Genomic DNA, 19894 nt, shown 5'->3' with positions numbered 1-19894 from the left:
GTTAACTGTACTCTTCTCCACCAATGCTGCCAGACCTGCTGAGTTTTTCCAGGTATTTTTGTTTCTGTTCTTTGTTTTGGCTGCAGCCTGCAGTGGCTTCCTGGTAAATATTAAAATGTTATTTAACCTGCAGCAATGTCAAATGAACATACGCACAACGCTGCTAGCCCCAAGTTCCGAAGTTTCCTCTCCTCCTTGACACATCAGGTCTGCCCTCCGCAAACCACTGGTTAGTGAGATTGGCAGACCACCCACCCACCCGCCCCCCTTTATCTATGGTCGGCATCGCTATCAATCACACGACATCTGGCATATGTTTGGACAAGGCGGCTGTCGATCCAATCCCAACTCCCGCTCGTGAATGGGCGACCCGCCCGTCAATCACTTGGCGCCCTCCAATCGGATTGACATTGGAAGGCGGGAGGAGCGTGGCCACCCCCCCACCCCCACCCCCCCCGCCCCGCCCACTTCCCCGCTTGAAGCTCGAAGACAGGTGATTTAATTCGAGATGAATAAAAGGCGCTGACTTTGACCACGGGGCTGCGGGGATATCGTTTTTTTTTTAAAAAAAAAAGTTGGTTTGATTTGCTCCGGGTGAAAAAAAAAGAAAAAAAAAATGTTTTAAATTTAAAAGAAGAGGAAAGACGGGTCCGTTTCTTGGGTGTTTGGGTGTGGAGTGAAGCGGGGGGAACCGTTAGTCGAAGCCCGGATTGGTGATGTGAGCGGCCGCTCGGCGCTGAGGTCGGCTCCATGGAGGCGATCATCGAGGTGGACTCGCTCCTCTACTTTGCTGCCAGTTTGTATCAGGGTTGGCTCCGAGTTTACGGTAAGTCCTGTCAGAGTGAGGAGGATTTAGGGGATTTGAGGAGAGGGGAGGGAGGGAGGGTTATTAACGATTGGCAGCCGTGAGAATTTTCATCAACGCAAAGTTTCTGCCGACCCAAGAGCCCCCTGAAGAAGTGCAGGCGACGGGTGCCAGTTGTCTGGATCAGTCGCACCCTCATCTCAGAATTAGTTTATATATATGTATATGTATTTTTTTTAATATATATATATATAAAGTAAAGTTGGTTCTGCCTCTGTGTTGTCGGCTTGGCGATCATTAGGAAACAAACTTGAGGTGGATTCGTCACATCCAGCGTCGTATCTTGATTTTAAAAATATACATTTTATTTTGGCCGAGCAGTTAGTTCCATGACTTAAATCCCGGTTGTAATTCCCACGAGTGAGTGAGTGAGTGACTTGCTCCCCCCTCTCGGGGCTTTGGGCTTGCTGGGGCGTGGGACGGGTGCATGTGTGGTGGTGGGTAGGGTGTGAATGGTACGGGTAGGGCGGGTGTGGTCTAGCCTGTTGAATGTGACCATGCAGGTGCCAACGTGGGTGGTAAGATGTGAATGGTCCCCGCATATTGTAAACTAAAACAGGGTAAGGTGCATGCGAGGCAAAAAAAAAGTGATGAGAGGGTACAGCACCTGAAATTGGACATGAGTCAAGAGGATATCAGTTCGGGGAGGTGAAATTGTGGATACTTGGTGAAGAATGTTGGCTAATCATTATATGTGCTGGTTGGGAAGATCTGTTGGAACAGAAGTGGTGCAGGCTTCAGGCAGCTTGTCAAGATGTGGAAAATGCGAAGAGGATGTGTAGGTGGTGCAAGTGAGTTGTGGGTGTGGTGTTAAGCTTACATATTGGATATAAAGGCATGCAGAGATTTTGGCGGGTATGTGCAGACCAACAGGGCTTGAAGAACATTTACAGGTGGGATAGTGGTCAGGTGTAAACTGTATTGTTGTGTTTTGGAAAGTTGTTTTTTGTTTCCTAGACCCTGTTTTGGGCATAATGTTAAATAGTTGATTGCTAAAGATTTTGTACTTGCAGCTAAGGAACACATGATCCATATATTTCAGTGCTTAATTAATAAATGAAAGTTTCAATTTTAGCCAGCATATTTCATGTTTGCTAGTCATCAAATATGTCAACCTCTGTAGGAGCATTGGGAAGCTTGGTCAACTGGACAAAGTACTAAAATCACCCAATAGCAGACAAATTGCACAATACCCAGAGATAATCTGTTTAGTATAAAATGAAGTCTTGGTAAGATTCTTGTTAATTCTTTAGTGTTCTTAATCAATTGTATATTCTCCAATTCAAGCTTCTCTGTTTGCAAATGTTCTCTCCTCTAGCCCGGAAAGTGTTGACTGTTGAAGTGCAGTTCCATGGTGCAATCACATTTCAGAACCTTGCATAAATTGGTATTATTTATTTGTTAGTAAAGTGAGTGTTGACAAGCTATGTGACTACAGAGGGTGGGGGAAAAATGACTTGCATTTACTGCAGGAAAAAAAGAATGACTTGCATTTATATAGTGCTTTTCAAGACCACCAAATGACTCAAAGCGCTTTACAGCCAGTGAAGCACTTTTGAAGTGTAATCACTGGCTGCTGTGTTTTCTACATTACAACAGTTTGCACACAGCAAACTCCTACAGATAGCAGTTTGAAAATGACCAGATACTTTGTTGCTATGCTGCAGAATGAGGGGTAAATATTGGCCAGAATATTGGGGATAATTCTCTTGCTTCTTTGAAATTGTGCCATGAGATCTTTTACATCCACCAAGCAGGCAGATAGAGTCTCAGTTGAATGTCTCATCCAAAAGATGGCACCTCCGACAGTGCAGCCCTCGCTCGGTACTGCACTGAAGTATCAGCCTTGACCTTTGTGCTCAAACCCTGCAGTGGGACTTGAACCAGGAACCTTGTGACTTGGAGATGTGAATGAACCACAGCTGACACACACATTAACAAAACTTATTGCTGTTTTCACCCAATGTCCCTATGATAGATACGAGGCTCAAAGGGATCATAAGAGATGTGTTCTATTAGACCTAGACAGAGAAGGAGTCATCTGAGACATCATGGCTTTTGGAGAAGAAGATTGAGTCTTGCCAATTGGATCAAACTTTATGAAGAAATCACTAGCTTGGTGGATGAGGGTAGCCTGGTGTGTTTAGTCTACCTGGATTTTCAGACAGTTTTTGATACCTCACACTAGATTGCTGTACAAGATTAAATCTTGTGGATTTTGGGAAGCTGCTATAGGTGATTGAGAATTGGCTTCATACTTGTCGGCATATCAATGACTGGATCTACTGGAGACCAGTTTCCAGTGGTGTCTCACAGCAATCGGTGTTGGGGCCTTTGCTTTGTACTATCTTTATTAGCTCCCTAGGAATAGGGCAAATGATCTTCAAGTTCGCAGATGATGCAAAGATCTATGGAAGTGTTAGCATGGTGGAAGAGAATAAACTACTGCAAACAGAGCTTGATGATGTGTTGGAGTAATAGATCCATGTTTGACAAATACTATTATGCTTATCCTAGTTAATAGTATGTATGTGGGCAGGATCAATGTTCTGTATATAAAAACACATGGAGCAGAACCACAGAACCTGTGATATTGCCCTATCTCCAAATGTCCCACCACCAACACTTCATGGCTCTTGTTACTGGCCAATTCAGGTTTAGGTGAGAGGGGAGAAGGAATGAAATAAATACTTGCTTTTATGTAATGCCCTTAACGATCTCAGGACAACCCAAAACCATTCCAGCCTATGAAATACTTTTTTTTAAGTTTCATTGATGAAATTTAGGAAACAAACAAATTTATGAATCTTCAAAGATTTCATGATCAAAGCTGTGAATTTATAACTCAATTGGATAGGATATAGTGCTGCATTCATGAGATTATAAATATGAAATGAAGCTGTTTTCATTGGTTAGACTTCATTAAGAAGACTGCCCAATTTTCATTCCCTCAACATCATGTTAGCTTTGGAAATCAGAATGGTTGCAACACAGAAGAAAGGACAATTAGCCTGTTGAGCTTGTGCTGGTTCTCTGCAAGAGAAACTCAGCTAGTCCCATTCCCTTGCCCTTTCTACATGGCCCTGCTAGTTTTCTCTCTTCAGATAATTATCCAATTTCCTTTTGAAAGCCATGATTGAATCTGCCTCCACAAAGCTCTCAAACAGTGAATTCCAGATTCTAACAACTTGCTGCATAAAGAAGTTTCGCCTTTTGGCTCTTTTGCTATTTACCTTGTGTTTACTTTGGTTATCGATGCTCCCACCAATGGGAACAGTTTCTCTCTATCCATTCAGTTCAGACCCCTCATCATTTTAAACACCTCTATCAAATCTTCTCTCAATTTGCCCTTCTCTAAGGAGAACAATCCCAGCTTCTCCAATCTATCCATGAAAGTCTCTCATCGCTAGAACTATGCTTGTAAATCTTTTCTGCACCCTGTCTAATGCCTTCACATCTAAAGTGTGGTGCCCAGAGCTGGACGCAATATTCCAGTTGAGGCTGAACCAGTGTTTCGTAAAGGTTTACCATAACTTGCTTGCTTTTGGACTCGTTACCTCTATTTATAAAGCCCAGGATCCTCTAAAGCTTTTTAACCCCATTCTCAACCTTCGCTGTCATCTTCAATGATTTGTGCTTGAATACCTCCAGCTCCCCTGCGTTTGCATCCTTTTTAGACTAGTATCCTTTAATTTATATTGCCCCTTGTCTTTCTTACTAAAATGTATCACTTTACATTTTGCTGTGTAAATTTCATCTGCCTTGTGTCCATTCTACCAGCCTATGACCTCTTGAAGTTTATCCCTATCCTCCTTACAGTTCACAGTATTTCCAAGTTGTGCCATCTGCAAATTTTGAAATTGTGCCCCTGTACACACACCTCTATGTAGGTCATTAATATAGTTTAAGAAAAGCAGTGGTCCTAATACTGACCCCTGGGGCAAGAGCACAAGAATAAGGAGCAGGAGTAGACCACATGACCCATCGAGCCTGCTCTGCCATTCAATACAATCATGGTTGATCTTGGATTTAAATAATATATATTATAAATCAGTTTAGAGAAGGGGTTCAAGATTGATTCTGAATTTAAAATGCCTTGGCCAGATAGGCTTAAAATGTTAGCTTCATATTCTTCAGTGAAGCAAAAACTTGGAATTTCATCAAGGTCTATAAAATAAATAAGGAACAATATTATGTTCACATTAACAAATTTTTTTCAGTTAGTTTAGGGAGAATCAGGGGGTCATCTTTTACAAGATGTAAAAGAGTGTAACTAGGTTTAATGTTATGTGGTTCTTTATGGAAGAAGTTGATAGCTTGCACAGTGAGCACTCTTTGCACTGTTATGCCTTCAGGGGGGAGCTGGACCAATTCCTGGCAGGGGTGGAAGTTGTGAAATGTAGACAGTGGGTGCCAAGTAATGCAAGTCATGGTCAATGTGATCTCTTGGAATAATTCTGTTTGGAGAGGAGTTTGCCAGATTTTTCTCCCTCTTCAGGCGATTGCATGGCTGCTGTTGGGTTGTAAGTGTCTGAACTGTGTTGCGTAAGGCATCATGATTATATCAGTCTAGATTGATTCTAGTCTTTTGTCTGACATTCTTTTATGTTTGTATGAGCCTATTTTTAGCAAGGATCTCTTGACGATGATCAGAAATGCGGTTTATTTCCCCCAGCACACCACCCCCCCACCTCCCCTTCACAAGCCTAAGGGGATTTTTACCATCCCAATTATTACTCTAGGTAGAATCAGCTAACCATGTGGACCAGGGACCAAAGCTGAGCCCTTTCTGTTCTGTATGGCTCAGCTAGTCACTGTCTAAACTGGCTCAGCCCTGGGAAAGTGCTGCAATAATTTAAAAATACTTGTGTTTGGAAAGCATAATTAGTGTTTTTTAATTTTGCAAATCTATATACATACAGCTTCACTTGTGAAATTACTATGTTTTACTTTCCTTCTATTTCATGGACACTCAACAATATATTTAGCAGTATTGTGAGAAATACAGAATTCAGCTTGAAGAAATCTAGTAGCTAACTCTTTCAAAACTAGAGTATGGTTACTTGTGTACCAGGACAGGAATTTCTTTGTAGTAATCATAATTTAACCATGTCATTGTTCCAATGTCGATTACCCATCCCTAATTGTTCCATTTTGACTGTAGTAATAATTGTTGCCTTTGCTAGAGATGCTCACATCTAGAGAATGAACATTTGAAAAAAGCAGTTAAGTATTATAATTGTGAACTGATGGTTGAGATGGGAGTGTAGAGATCGTTTATTTGTCAATGCTACATGCGACTCTTTGGCTTTATAACAGTGTTGAAAAATCATTCATGCCACAAAATGACTGTTCTTTTTATATCTTCCTCAGTAGAATGAAATGAGCTCCTTACATTGCAGTGGCAGTTTCATCAGTCTGAGTGTAACTATGCGAGGTCAGTAGTTTTCGTGACAGCAGATCAACCAAGCTGATAAGAGGACTCGCTAAGGATGATCCTCCAGCCATGGCTTCTCTGCTGGTTCACATTTGTGGGTAAAGGCTTACAGAAGACAGATTTATGAATACATAAATCAAAAATGTAGCAAGCAGAGTCTTTATTTTTAATGTGCAGATCTTTTGGGGCTCTTTTTTTATAAAGCTCGTTCAAGAGGATGATGATCCTTGATTGAATATTTGGAATTATGGAGGGAGTTTTAACTTGGTGATGTGCTGATAGGTGGGGGATGTTATAGGGTGTTGGATACCGTTTGGTAGGCCTTAATGAAGTCCTCGTAGTTTTAAGTAGGTTAACTGTATGTATTTATTAACTACTACAACCATGTACATAAGCTCGGAGATGTCTCATGCTTGTGCACACAGCTCTGTCCAACAGTAGACTGACCCTTGGGTGCAGGTCATGTGTTCTTTTGCATCACTGTGTGGGCAGTCCTGTACTCTGTTCCACGTTAACCCTATATGGGCCAGACCCTTATACTACACCTCCCCTAAGTCTTTAACCAATGTATTTCAAGTCATTATAGTTTACCCCTTTACTACTTATTACTACCCTTTATTACTACTTCATCTCCCCCGCCCTTGGGTCTCTGAGTTCATAAGTTCATGTGGTCTGGGGGCCTTATAACTCTTCCATATCTTGTTCGCACTTCTGGCGGAGGAGTGGTAGGCCTTGTTGCTGCAGGTAAATTCCATTGATTTGAAGGTTGTTCTGGAATCTGGGTATCTTTTTACTCTCTTTGCTCCATTCCTTGGCATTGAGCCGTTCTTGTTGATTTAGCAGTTGTGATGATAGGTGGTTGTTGTTCCATCCCGTTTCTTGTGGGGTGGACAAACATTGCTCATCACCATGTCATTTTTTTCCCTCTTTTTACTTTGTTGTGTGGGATATCACAGTGTCCTCTATGATGGAAGATGGCCATTCCTGTTATGTGGATGTGATTTTTGTTTTAGCAAGCTCGCCTTTGCGTTTGGCCATGTGGTGTGCTGTTGGCAACGGATGGCTGCTACTCTGTTCCAGCATTGTCTGTGACACTCATGCTGGCCAGGAGTTGCAGCGTTTGCTCTGTGTTCACAGTGTTGATCTCAACTTCTTGAGGCGCTGTTCCTCTCTTGTCTATCCTTCACTGGAGGTGTTGTGGTAACCATCTAAGTGGTTGATTGGTCTAGCCAATGACTGCCTCCGGCACCTGTAACAAAAATGGACAAGCTTGCTCTGCAAAGAGAGAAGATAGTTTCAAACTGAAGTCCCAGTCAGGATACTCTTTCTTGTTTTGAGCTCCTGACAACTTGTAGTTCTGTATAATTTCCGACCGTGGTTATTTTGTCATCTTTGGCTAGTTTGAGGAGATTCAGGGCTACACAGGCATCTTTGTTCAATAGAGAAAAAGACTGATTACGGAAGATGTACATAAGCTTGAAGATTTATTTGCTGCCATATCTTAATGATTCCAGAATCATGCGTATGACTGGAAGTTGGATGCCTCTGGGCCCATAAAGTGGTGTGTCTATTCGTAGCCAGAGGTGTCTCAGCCGCAGTTCTTTGTCCAATAGGACCGTAACACTGGCTGCCATGTCATATTTTTAAAGTTTGTGAGATGGCCATTAATCAAAGTGTCTGCATTCCAATACAAAAATTCTGTCTTTCACCTACCAAGAAGCACGGCTGTGTCCTCTTGGTGTGCAGTCTTGACCTCCTGAATCATCTTTGGGTCTTCTGTGTGTTTAGGTGTTTTGGCCTTGCGTGGTTTGCCAAAGTGCCCAGGGCTGTTACATTGAAAGCATTGGGCTGAAATTGCACAACATTGATCTCTCCTGTGGGGGCACTTTGCTCCACAGCGCTGATCGATTAGGGTATTGCTTCCCTTGGCCTGCAGTGACCCTGTTTCAGTGCTGTTTAACTAACTGGGCGGTGGGGTTTCCTTGTACCACAGTTTACTTTCCCCTCTTAAAATGGACTTGTGCTACACTTGGAATTCACACAGCCTAACAATCTGGATAGCTTTCTCAAGGGTTAAATCTTCCTTTGCTTGCAGTGTGTCTGAGAGTGTGTCATCTGCTACTCCTACAGCTGTCCTATCCTTGATAAATTAAGATTTTAGATCTCCATATTCGCAGCCTACAGCCATTCTGTACAGATCATTAATGAATGAGTCGACCGGTTCTCCTGGATGTTGGACATGCTTATTAAATTTAGCCCTTTCAAGAATTTTGTTACTTCTTAGGTTAAAATAAACATTGAATGATAAAGTACTACTTCATGTTTAGCAGATAATTTGTTGATTCCTTGCCTAGCAATAATGTTGTCCGCTATTGGACCTACCAAATAAAGCAATGTGTTGACTTATTCGGCTTCTCTCCTTTTTTATCCAGACCTGAAACAATCATGTGTCTAAGAAATATTTTTTTCCTAAGTCTCCAGTTATGTGATTGATCTGAGTCTTGGATAAGTCCAAATTGATCTGGAAGAGTGGATTTCTGATCCATCCATTCATTTTCACACCGCTTCTCCTGGTAAAGGTCGCAAGTCAGTAAGCTGAGCAAGGCCGACCAGACTTCCCTTTCCTCAGCCACAGACTCCTCCTGAGAGATTCCCAGACTAGCCAACAGATGTAATCCCTCCAGCGTGTCCTGGGTCGGCCTCAAGGTCTCCGCCCAGTGGGCCATGCTTGGTACAGCTCCAGTGGGAGCCTACCAGGGGGCATCCTTAGATTTCTGATCCATGGTTTAAAAATTTTTAAAGTGTAGGTTCAGCAAGAAGCTGCTGGAATTCAAGATGGCACTGCCGTTTGTTTGAAGATGAAGGGTTTACCCATGCTTGTCAGTTTTGGGGGATTCCTGCTGCAATAGCACTTGTGCTGAGTGTTGAAAAAATTTTAAACAATGGCTGCTTGGATCGATTAGCTGCAGACTTTTCTATATCAGCACTATGCTTTAGGGTCGTGAAAGTTTCAAAATCTGGCCTTTACTGGTCTTTAGTTGTGATTCTTCTGAATTAATTATTTTTCTTCTCGGTGAGCTCGGACACCAAAGTGGGAATCTGGTTTATCCTATGGGGTTCTTAAGCGGCAGTTTCCGACCACTGAACTATTTAAAAGTTTTTCAGGACTTGCTGTATCCTGGAATTAAAAGTTTTAGCTAACTCTTGCTAGGCCTGCTGACTACACTCTGGGAATTGAAGCTGGACTTCCAAGTCTTCTGCTACAGTGAGGAATTTTAAATTTCTGCCTTCAGCTTCCAAGCCTTTCTTTGGAGCTGTACCCTGGCGATTTTCCTCTGTTTGCCTGGTTCTTGAGCTTATCTTCTGGTCAGAATGCCCTTTCAAATTTTAGTTTCTCTTTGCATTTTTTTTTTGTAAAATTTTTGGTTTTTCCATTCGCTGCCACCTTGTTGTAGGGTGTTGGATACTGTTTGGTAGATCTTAATGAAGTCCTTGTAGCCTTAAGTAGGTTAACTGTATGTGTTTATTAACTATAAGAGTTACGTATGTATATACAGTAAAAGATTCAAGCTAGAAGCTGTCTCCATGCTTGCTTGTGCAGAAGGTTTTGTCCAACACTGGACTGACCCCTAGGTGCAGGCCATGTGTTCTCTTGGATAACTCTGTTGGCAGTACTGTACTTCGTCCATGTTAACCCTATATTTGCTAGACCCTTATGCTATGCGGGAGCCCAGTAGTGTGTGTGAACCAGAGTTACAAGTCTGTTTGTTGGCTTTTTAACGCAACCACTGCACTAGCATCTGACTTCTGGGATTCTGGACTAATTGGCACAAGCAGTTGTGATGATGACCTGAAAGAGTCTAGTACAGCAAAACCTTTTAAAGGGGCTCCCCAAAGATGTCAGTCGAAGGATAGCCCAGGCATTTAAACAGAGGATGAAACTGGAACAGCGAATTCCCAACATTGCAAGGCTGCACCTTTCTTCACAGTTGCCTCCCTAGAGTTTTTATGGCTGTAAGGAACTGCAAGGAGATTATCTTCCCTGCTGACAGGAGGAAGAAATTTACCTCTTGAGACCAGAAAGGTGTGACTGGAGATTAGAGAGGAGGTTAGCAGCAGGAATGTGGTGCCACTCATGGATATAGTGCTAGAAGAGGTTTAATGACCTAGATGAGTGTAATGTGTTGTGATCTTATAAGAAATCAGTAACTTTAAAAATAATCTGAAATACCAATTATTTACTGAAAGAATGAAGCCACAAGATTCCATCGTTTAAAATATGATTTTTACTATATAAAACTCAAACAAAGCAAACACTAAATGGTACCTTGGGGAGTTACCTCTGTTGTAAAACCCAGAATCAACATAAATTAAGCATCAATTAACAGGCAAATTACTATTGAATTATAAACTATAAATTATGTTAAATGACAGATGCAATGAAGATGAATCTTTTGAATTGGCTCGACAATCCACTCAGCATATTTGTCATCAATCTCAGTCACAAAGCCCTTCAAAACTCTGTCATCCTGATGAAGAATTTCAGCTCCTCTTCCAGGATTTAACCTGATCCCCAGCCGATAGCAATGCACAACCACCCAGAGTTCCATGGGTATGGTCTTCACCAAAATGGCATACGTCTGCAGAACCAAAACTGGAAGACTGTTTCCTTTCTCAGTTTCCCTTTTCAGTTAGAATCTGTCTCAAAAAGTACAAGGTTTGAAATTATGGACTCCATCACAAATAGTAATGTCAAGTACACCCTGATGCACAATTGTCCAAACTCTTCCCAAGCAACTCCAGCACATCACTTGCTTTGCATGTACACCCATCCCCCTCTGTCTGGAGGTAAACTGAGTTTTGCCTGACCATTGGAATTGAAGGGATGGGGTCCTCCCAGCTATTGGGTGATGGTATTAAATATCACACAGCCACATAACATACAACACCCACTCATGTTAACTTGATGTTAGTCAGTGAAATATACTGATGTGCACAATGTTGAAGACATTACCGTGGCTGTTCTAATATGTGTTTGCATCACCCACAGCCCCATCAAGTGGCCACAGGAGGTGAAGGAAGTCACTTAGTCTGAGGATGCGCCATCACAAGACTCATGTGGACTGTGCATGAGCTCTGATACACAACGCTTTGTTGGATGGTCATGACAGCTAGTTGGGTTTTCACAAAGCGTCTCATGCCATAAGTGTGCAAGATCAGGTAATGAAGGCAGGGACAGCAGTGGAGAGTTCTGTCAGAGGACAAGGGGTGGTCCAGGCTATGCTTAGATGCTGAGCCTAGGGGGCTGTTAACGAAGAGAATAATTCTGGAGCAACAGCAAGAATTGAGAGGTGCTGGCAGACTTTCCAGTTATACTGCATGCTTGGAGAGAGATTGGAGGAGACCTTCTAAACCATGAGTGTGATAATCTGTTATGATCTTAGGCCAGACCCCCCCCCCCCAAGCTATTGGTAAGATCCAATAATGTTTTGTATAAAGTAGACACAGTTTGAGATTTAAGACACTTGTTCAGTGAATTAAGCCACAAGATTCCACGGGTTTTGAACAAACAAAAATAACCTTTACAACACAAGGTCAGAAAGATAAAACAATTTGCAATATCTATCTATTTACCCTGAATGTTAGAGTATAAATGAGGTACGTGTGAATTAATAAGCAAACTGCAGTTGAACACACCACAGTACACAATAAATGGCAGATGCAACCAAAACAGAGTCCACAGATTTCTCATCAATCCACCCAGATGCCAGTAACTGAGTCAACCAATCTCACTGAAACTCTGTCTCTCTCACAAAGGATTCCCATATTTGCCTTTGAAGATCTTGCCTTGGAATTCTCCCCACAAGTTGCTCCAACTTGGACAGCCTTGACAACGGCCCACTTTACAGGGTTTCAATCTTGATTGTTAAGATTCCGTTCCCTTGGATTCCTGAGTATACACTCAAACATTAACTCACAAGCACAACTTCAGCTCTTTGGCTGCGCTGAGCAGAACACCACTGCTCCAAAGGAGTACCTTTTGTCCCAACTTTAGCTGCCTTTTTGGATCTTCAGGGCTTCTCCTGAGCCCTCTTCACTTAGTCTGCCCCCTGCAGTCCTATTCCAGCTTGGAGCCTGTTTTCTCTGCTCCTCTTTTTTTTTTACTGAACTGGGACCCTTTCTTGTCCCTGTCCCCTCTCTGCGATTCTTCTTTTGGGAACTCTCCCTGTCCCCTGCCTGGGACTCTTATTGATGGTGCTTTGTTTCCAGTCCCCCTGACCTGGGATTTTGTGCTTTCTTTTCTTGCACAAATGCGCTGGGCCAAAAGAACATTAGAAATTGCAGAACTGCGCATGTGTAGCCTGTTCCCAGTCTGCATGTGTGCAAGAGCTCCGAGATCCATCGGGTGTTGAAGTTCCTGGCCTCTGCTCTTAGTGAACTAAGTATAACTTTCATAACAAACACCATAATGATGTTTATGTCCGTGGAAAGAGTGGCCACCAGCATGGCAGGTCAAATAAGTGCATGCTGGTCCTCACTAATGGCTTCCATGCTCTTAATATTGCCCTAACAAAATAAGATTGATGGTCACCTAGCCTTGGCACTTGAGTGCCCCACTCTTGTGCTGTCCAGCTCATTGCTGCCCACTTATGAATGTGCTATTAAGCCACAGCTAATGACTGTGTACCACAATCTATAGATTCTTGCAGAATGTGATTTTCATGACGAATGATGTTCTTGAGGTCAGTCCTGGAAGGAGCATTTGGAATGTTGAGTACACTTCTTTTGGCTGCATTGAGGGCAATGGGAAGGGGATGAGAATGCTGTGCAGTATGCTATTTGTTGCAAAATACTGTAACATCAGCATGAATCTGCTGAAAGAATGTATACTTTAACAATTAAGGATGGTGCAAAATAAGAGCCTGTTCATGCATGTGTTGGTTCTGATTCTTTGTAATGCATGAACTGTAGTCAATACCACTTGAAATCCTCCATACCCCAGACTGATTTTGTTGAAATAGCAATCTTAGAAAACTCATTAGCAATGGAACATTTGTATTTTATCAGATCAGCATATGCAGTGTCAAACAGTAAAGGATATATATGTTTGTAGTGAACAAAGTATTTTATGAACTATCTTTTGAGTAACCACAACCGTTGCCAATACTGTTACTCATTCATTGAAATTCATGATTTCGTTGTCTCACCTCACTTCAAGTATATCTTCCATATCTTGTCTTGCTAAAGGCTTCTAGCAATTCTACGGCTATGATCCATGCTTGATTGAACTCTTCTCCTCTTGCTCACTGTGTTATGCACTGTTCTTTGCCCAGCTCTGCTACTAAATTGAAATTAAGATTAATTGAACAATTTCATATCCCATTTTGTTCTTTTTCACAAGCTCAAAGCAATGGATATCCAAACCAACATTCAACTTTAATTTTTGCTTCGGCTACAGTATTTATAAATCATAGATTTGTCACCTAATCTTCTTTTCCTGATTTATCTTTTACACTTTTCAAATTTGATGGCGCCCTGTATCATTGGGCTTGATCCTTCAGCTTTCTCCAGTGATCACAATTTTTACAAAAAAAACTTAAATCAGTTAACAGAAGTTGTGCTGTTCAGCTAATATTATAACACCAATCTTTTTTTTTTAAAAAGAACACCACCTCAATGAAAAAAAATGTACTCCTTTCTTCTTTAGTGGTGGCAGAGGAGGCATCAGTGATACCAGGATGGTCCTCCTCTAAGCTTGGTAGCTGAGTGCTTTCTTTTACTTGGTAGCCTTCCTGATGTCATAGAACAGTTATTGTTCAAACATGCTGCCAGTTTATGACATTGTAAGACAGCATATTGGACCACTTAACTATGAGCTGTTGAACTTTAATTTGGTGGATTGATGGTAGTCCCATGGTTGCTCTCTTCCTCAGCATCTTTTGTGATGAAGTTTGACTACATATTGCATAATTTTAGCTTTCTGGTTTTCTTTTGGAATATCACTTTTACGCAGAGTTATCATGTTGGGACCCAAGTACCAGCTGGCTAACCTGATCAAAGAAATTGTGCATTATGACTGATCATCAGGTATAAATAAAATCGTCATAAGTTGAAGCTGACAAAAAAGAACGATACTTGTAAAAACCTTCTAAATTTTCCATCAGGGCTGATGGCAACAATTACTACTTAATGGATGTTATTGTGGAACAAATCTTAACTTGTTAGCCACATGCGGCAAATCAATGGAGGAAAAAACCTTATTGGTTTAATTATTAGAAAATTAGAGCAGAACAGTTGTATGTTTCTGTTCCAATTTCAGTGCAGAAATTAAATGGGTGTTTCCATAAGGCTGAAGTATCTGCTTTAACTTGTAGTAGAGAAATTTGTGAAAATCTGATTTGCTTTTCTCTGACACCAAAAGGCAGATGTAGATGTTTTGTATTAAAATATAATGGGGCAGTACAATATTATGGAAAATAACACTAGCAAAGAGATTAACATTTTATAGGGCCTCTGACAGCTTCTGCTGAAAATATGAAGGTTGTGAGATCATTGGTGCAAGAAAGGCAGAGAGAATTGATCAAATAAAAACTATCTACCAATAAAAACTGGTTCGTCAGTTTTGTAAAATATGGCTTTTGGAAGCTGTGGCAAATATTCCACCGTTGATATCACTATACATATATTAAAATGATGTGCTTGATATTGTGAAATATAATCTAGGACTGGATTATTGTGATATTAATGGTTGTTGGGAAAAGGAACAAACTTGTACAGAACATTGATTTTTATTCTAAGTAAACAATGATATTACAGCATTGTCAGATTGAAACTTCATACCTTAACTACATTGCATACAAATTGGTGGCTGTTCAAAGGCATACTGAATATTTTGTGGACAATTCTACCTTTCACATGCATCTTGGTTGTGGTTAATTTTGAGTTGAGATTTTTCATTTTTTATATATACGAACATTTTAATAATTTTCAGGTGTTTGCTTTTAGCTATCTCATGCTTTTGCTGAGCCTGACAACATTATTTCAGAACTAGGGGGAAAACGAGTACTGTTGGAGATACAGTTTCATGGTAACTTAGTTATGGGAAAATACAAATGAACACAATTTGGAAACGTTGATTTCAGTAGATTCTTCTTTGGAAATATAAGTGATCTTTCAAACATAGAGCACAGAAAATGTACAAATGAGAAGGATCCAAGAAATGCAACAGACAATCCACTTTTTTGGGGGTTATTAACTCTTCTGCTATTGGTGAATTTTTAGACTGGGTGTAGTGGATAATAATTCCGAACAATGATTATAAATTTTCTCCAAAATCAGGAAGAAAATAGAATGTCTTCTAGAAGCCTAAGGTGCAGATAGCAATGCTAACGCTACCTGAAAATCTCAACACACTGGGATAATACATACAAATTAGGATTGTTTGCATCTGTTGGATGACATCCTATATGATTGTGACAAAGGTACACCATCCTGCCTTATCCTTGGTTACAATCCCTGTAGAGGCCAATAACTTAAAGAAATTCAAATGTTCAGTTAATAGCTGAAAGGATGATGCAACAAGATTTAATGTTTTAAGACTTTTACTGTAACAAGCAAACTAGGAGCAACATTTGACTAAGTGTTATTTAAGTGGGCAACCTATACTTTAAATCACCAAACAGAACTTTCCCCATTTACTTTTAATACAACTGAAAACCCACTTCACAATTATACTTTACACAGTTTCAAGTAGACATTCAGTTCTCCCAGAACCAGTCCAAGGTTAGCTCCCAAGGGTTTACTTCTATTCTTTTCCTTTCCTAATGGGGTCACTTTTAACTCCAGAACTGTCTTTCATGGTAAGGGTTTTCCCTAGAGATTCTCCCTCTACTGCAAGCAAGGCAAATCTTCCAGTCTCATTTCAAATCCTCATGAATTTGGCCTTTTCAATTTGAGCGTTCGATCCCTCCAGCAGGGTGTGTCGTGAATTTGGCCTTTTCAATTCGAGCGTTGGATCCCACCTGCTGTCCTGCAGGGTGAACCGTAGAGACTTTCAGTCTCTTGTTGCTCTCTCGCAGTTCCTGACAGGCTAACCTGTGTTGATATTTTAGGAAAACCTGCAACCCGATCCTTCCATTGTTCCTTGAAGACTCTTGTCCTCTCAAAGCCCATCTCCATGGCAACATGAATCACATGAGCCTTGTATCCAGATAGAAAGGCTGGTTTGGTTTTCTTTAGACCCCTTGGAAGTAAAGGGACAGTTTAAAGAGTAACTTTTTAAAATCTGACATTTCTCTCCTGAGACTTTGGAGACAATCATTCTCACCACTGTAAATAGCAATGCAGCTGCCGTTATCTCCAAGTGTGAACACACCTTTAGACCTTTTCAGTAAACAACCTGGGCCTTCCTTTAACAGCCACGTCACCCATGAGGTCACATGACCCCTCCATTTTATCCTAAGTTAAAGACACAGTCCCAAAACACAACACAACAATCTTTTATTGTGACCCCTTTTTGACTTGTCAGTAATCTTTGACCACATTATTGACTTCGAATGCCTCCACTGTCGGCCAGTATTTAAAAATTTTTTTCATGGGATTGTGAGCGTTGCTAGCTAGGCTAGCATTTATTGGCCATTCCTAATTGGCTTTGAGAAGGCTAGGTGTGATTGCACTTGCTGGGTTCCATTCTTATTTATCTGATCATAGCCAGAGAATCACCAGCAATGGCTTCCCTTGCTGATCCAGCATCATTATCCCTGGGAGGGATAATGATAGGATCTATCCTATCCCCTCCTATTTCTTACCTCTATGCTGCTCCTTGGTGGTATTATCTGAAAACATGGCATCAAATTTCACATGTATCCTGACACATGGAGCTTCTATATCAACCCCCCCCCCCCCCGCCCCCCTCAGCCCCGCCACACCACCACTCTAAAGTGACAGACTACTTGCCTGACATCCAACTGGACAAACAGAAATTCCCTACAGTTAAATATTGGGAAGACCGAAACCTTTGTATTCAGTTCTTGAGGCAAAACTGTCTCCTAGGCTATGATTTCATTTCTCTCCCTGGTAATCTTGAGGCCGAGTAGGCCTGGACACTTCCGATCACGCACCTACACCATCACCAAGATCACTTGTTTCCACCTCCATAATATTACGTGACTCCGTCCCTCCCAAATCTCATCTGCTGAAATCCTCATCCCTGCCTTGGTTACTTCCAGACTAAATTGTTCCAATACATTCCTGACCAGCCTTCCATGCTCTATCCTCCATCCTCCACAAACTTAAGGTCATCCAAAGCTCTGTTACAGTATCCTAACTCACACCAGGTCCTGGGTGGTTGCTGGCCACCTCGACTTTAAAATTCTCACCCTTGTTTTCAAATCATTTTGTGGCCTTATCCCTCCCTATCTCTAATCTCTTCCCGTCCCACATCCTTTTGTGATATCTGCCCTCCTCTAATTCTGGCTCCTTAAGCAGCCCCAATTTTAATTGTTCCACCGTTGCTTGTGCCTCCAGCTGCCAAAGTTCAAAGCTTTGGAATTCCCTCCACATACCATTCCATCCCTTTTCACCTGCAGGACGCTTCTCAAAACCTCTTTAACTGAACTTTTGGTCCCCTGCCCTAACATTTCCTTATGTGGATCCATGTAAAATTTTGTTTTATAACTCCCCTGTGAAGTGTCCTGGGCTGTTTTTATTATGTTGAAGGTGCATTATAAATACATGTTTTTTTTGTGCCATGGGTGCTCCTACAGTGCCAAAATGTGGCATACCTGAACATTTGTGGGGTGTATCACACTGGATTCCAGATTGGTGAGGGCACAATGAACAACTGCCTGAAGTATGCAGAGCAAGCAGATTATGTGCAGTGTGTAAAACTAATTTGGCTATTGCTACGATTATACAAGTGTTTGTGTTTTCTATAGTTGATTAAAGTTGCTTAGTACAGCCTAGAGCTAGATCTTCTATCTTGGCATAGGTGGCAGTCTCTGGACATGGGTTGCTGACAGCCAACAGAGAGACACCAATGGTGTGGGGGGATAACTGTTCCATTCCTGAGAATGGAGAGCAGATTCGTGGTCCCTGGATACACTGCCACGCCCCTGTGGCAGCATCTCACCAGTTTTAGTGATCTGTGAAGACCGATTTGCTGGACTGCTGTGACATCCTGTAATCCACAACTATGATGGCAGCAAGTTAACTTTTCATGAATTAAGCCTGAGCTTCCACTCTCCACAAGCAAGCTGCTTGTGCTGCAGTGGAAACTGTGACATCGGCTATCAAATCCTGCATTGTGGTGGGGTCCACAAATGTGTAAATGGAGTTGTCCACCACTGGAAAGGATGGGCTTCAAGCCCTGTAAAGAGTTGGTGCTGGACTCTTTCATTCTCCTTGACATTGAGGAGGCTTGAACCCATTCAAAATTTTATTAATGTCTCTTCTAAAATAGCAGTTAGGAATTTCTGGTAAACAAGACTTTTTGTATCCATTATCCCACAATGTAATTTTCGAGGTGCTAGTCTTTCAGATCATTCATCAAATCATTTAATCTAGGAGTTAATCATTTATCTTGCTTTGCAAGTGGATTGGGATTTGATCCAAAATTTTAGTATTAATTTGTTCTTCTGTTCCTAAATTGAATGTGTTGTGCTGTAGTACATAAGGTACTAGAAAGTATAATTAATTATTATGTTCTGGAACATTTTAATTTAAAACCATGTGTTCCTGGGTCAGACCCCCAAATTGTTGGTATGATCTCTTTCAGGACCAATTACTTTTTGTTTAAAGTAGACAGAGTCATACCTAGCAAGATGGTTGTGGTTGTTGGAGGTCAATCATCTCCATTCCAGGACATCACTGTAGGAGTTCCTCAGGGTAGTGTCCTCGGCCCAACCATCTTCAGCTGCTTCATCAATGACCTTCCTTCCATCATAAGGTCAGGAAGTGGGGATGTTCACTGATGATTGCACAATGTTCAGCACCATTCGCGACTCCTCAGATATTGAAGCAGTCCATGTCCAAATGCAGCAAGACCTGGACAATATCCAAGCTTGGGCAAGTAATATTTCTGCCACACAAGTGCCAGGCATTGACCATCTCCAACAAGAATGAATCTAGCCATTGCCCCATGCCATTCAATGACATTACCATCACTGAATTCCCCACTATTAACATCCTGGTGGTTACCATTGACCAGAAACTGAACTGGACTAGCCAAATAAATATTGGGCCACAAGAGCAGGTCAGAGGCTAGGAATCCTGCGGCAAGTAACTCACCTTCTGACTCACCAAAGCCTGTCCACCATCTACAAGGCACAAATCAGGAGTGTGATGGGATACTCTCCACTTGCCGGGATGAGTGCAGCTCCAACAACATTCAAGAAGCTTGACACCATCCAGGGCAAAGCAGTCTGCTTGATTGGCACCTGATCCACAAACATTCACTCCCTCCACCACCGATGCACAGTGGCAGCAGCTTGTACCATCTACAAGATGCACTGCAGGAACTAACCAATCCGCCTTCGACAGCATCTTCCAAACACATGACCGCTATCATCTAGAAGGATGAGGACAGCAGACAT

At 41.6% G+C, this 19894-nt stretch overlaps 1 protein-coding gene across 1 annotated transcript in view; it reads left to right on the top strand.

Moving 5' to 3' along the window:
- Nucleotides 1–491: 491 nt before the first annotated feature.
- LOC144685445 (disabled homolog 2-interacting protein-like) overlaps nt 492–19894 on the top strand; it is a 794163-nt gene continuing 774760 nt past the window's right edge. The window contains exon 1 of the mRNA XM_078549951.1: nt 492–826. Coding sequence (XP_078406077.1) covers nt 751–826 — 76 coding nt within the window. The 5' untranslated portion in view covers nt 492–750. The remainder of the gene's footprint in view (nt 827–19894) is intronic.

The sequence above is a fragment of the Cetorhinus maximus genome, chromosome 10, assembly GCF_964194155.1.
Source record: "Cetorhinus maximus chromosome 10, sCetMax3.hap1.1, whole genome shotgun sequence".
NCBI lineage: Eukaryota > Metazoa > Chordata > Chondrichthyes > Lamniformes > Cetorhinidae > Cetorhinus > Cetorhinus maximus.
The sequence above is the reverse complement of the archived record's forward strand: the minus strand, read 5'-3'. Positions and strand labels throughout refer to the sequence as shown.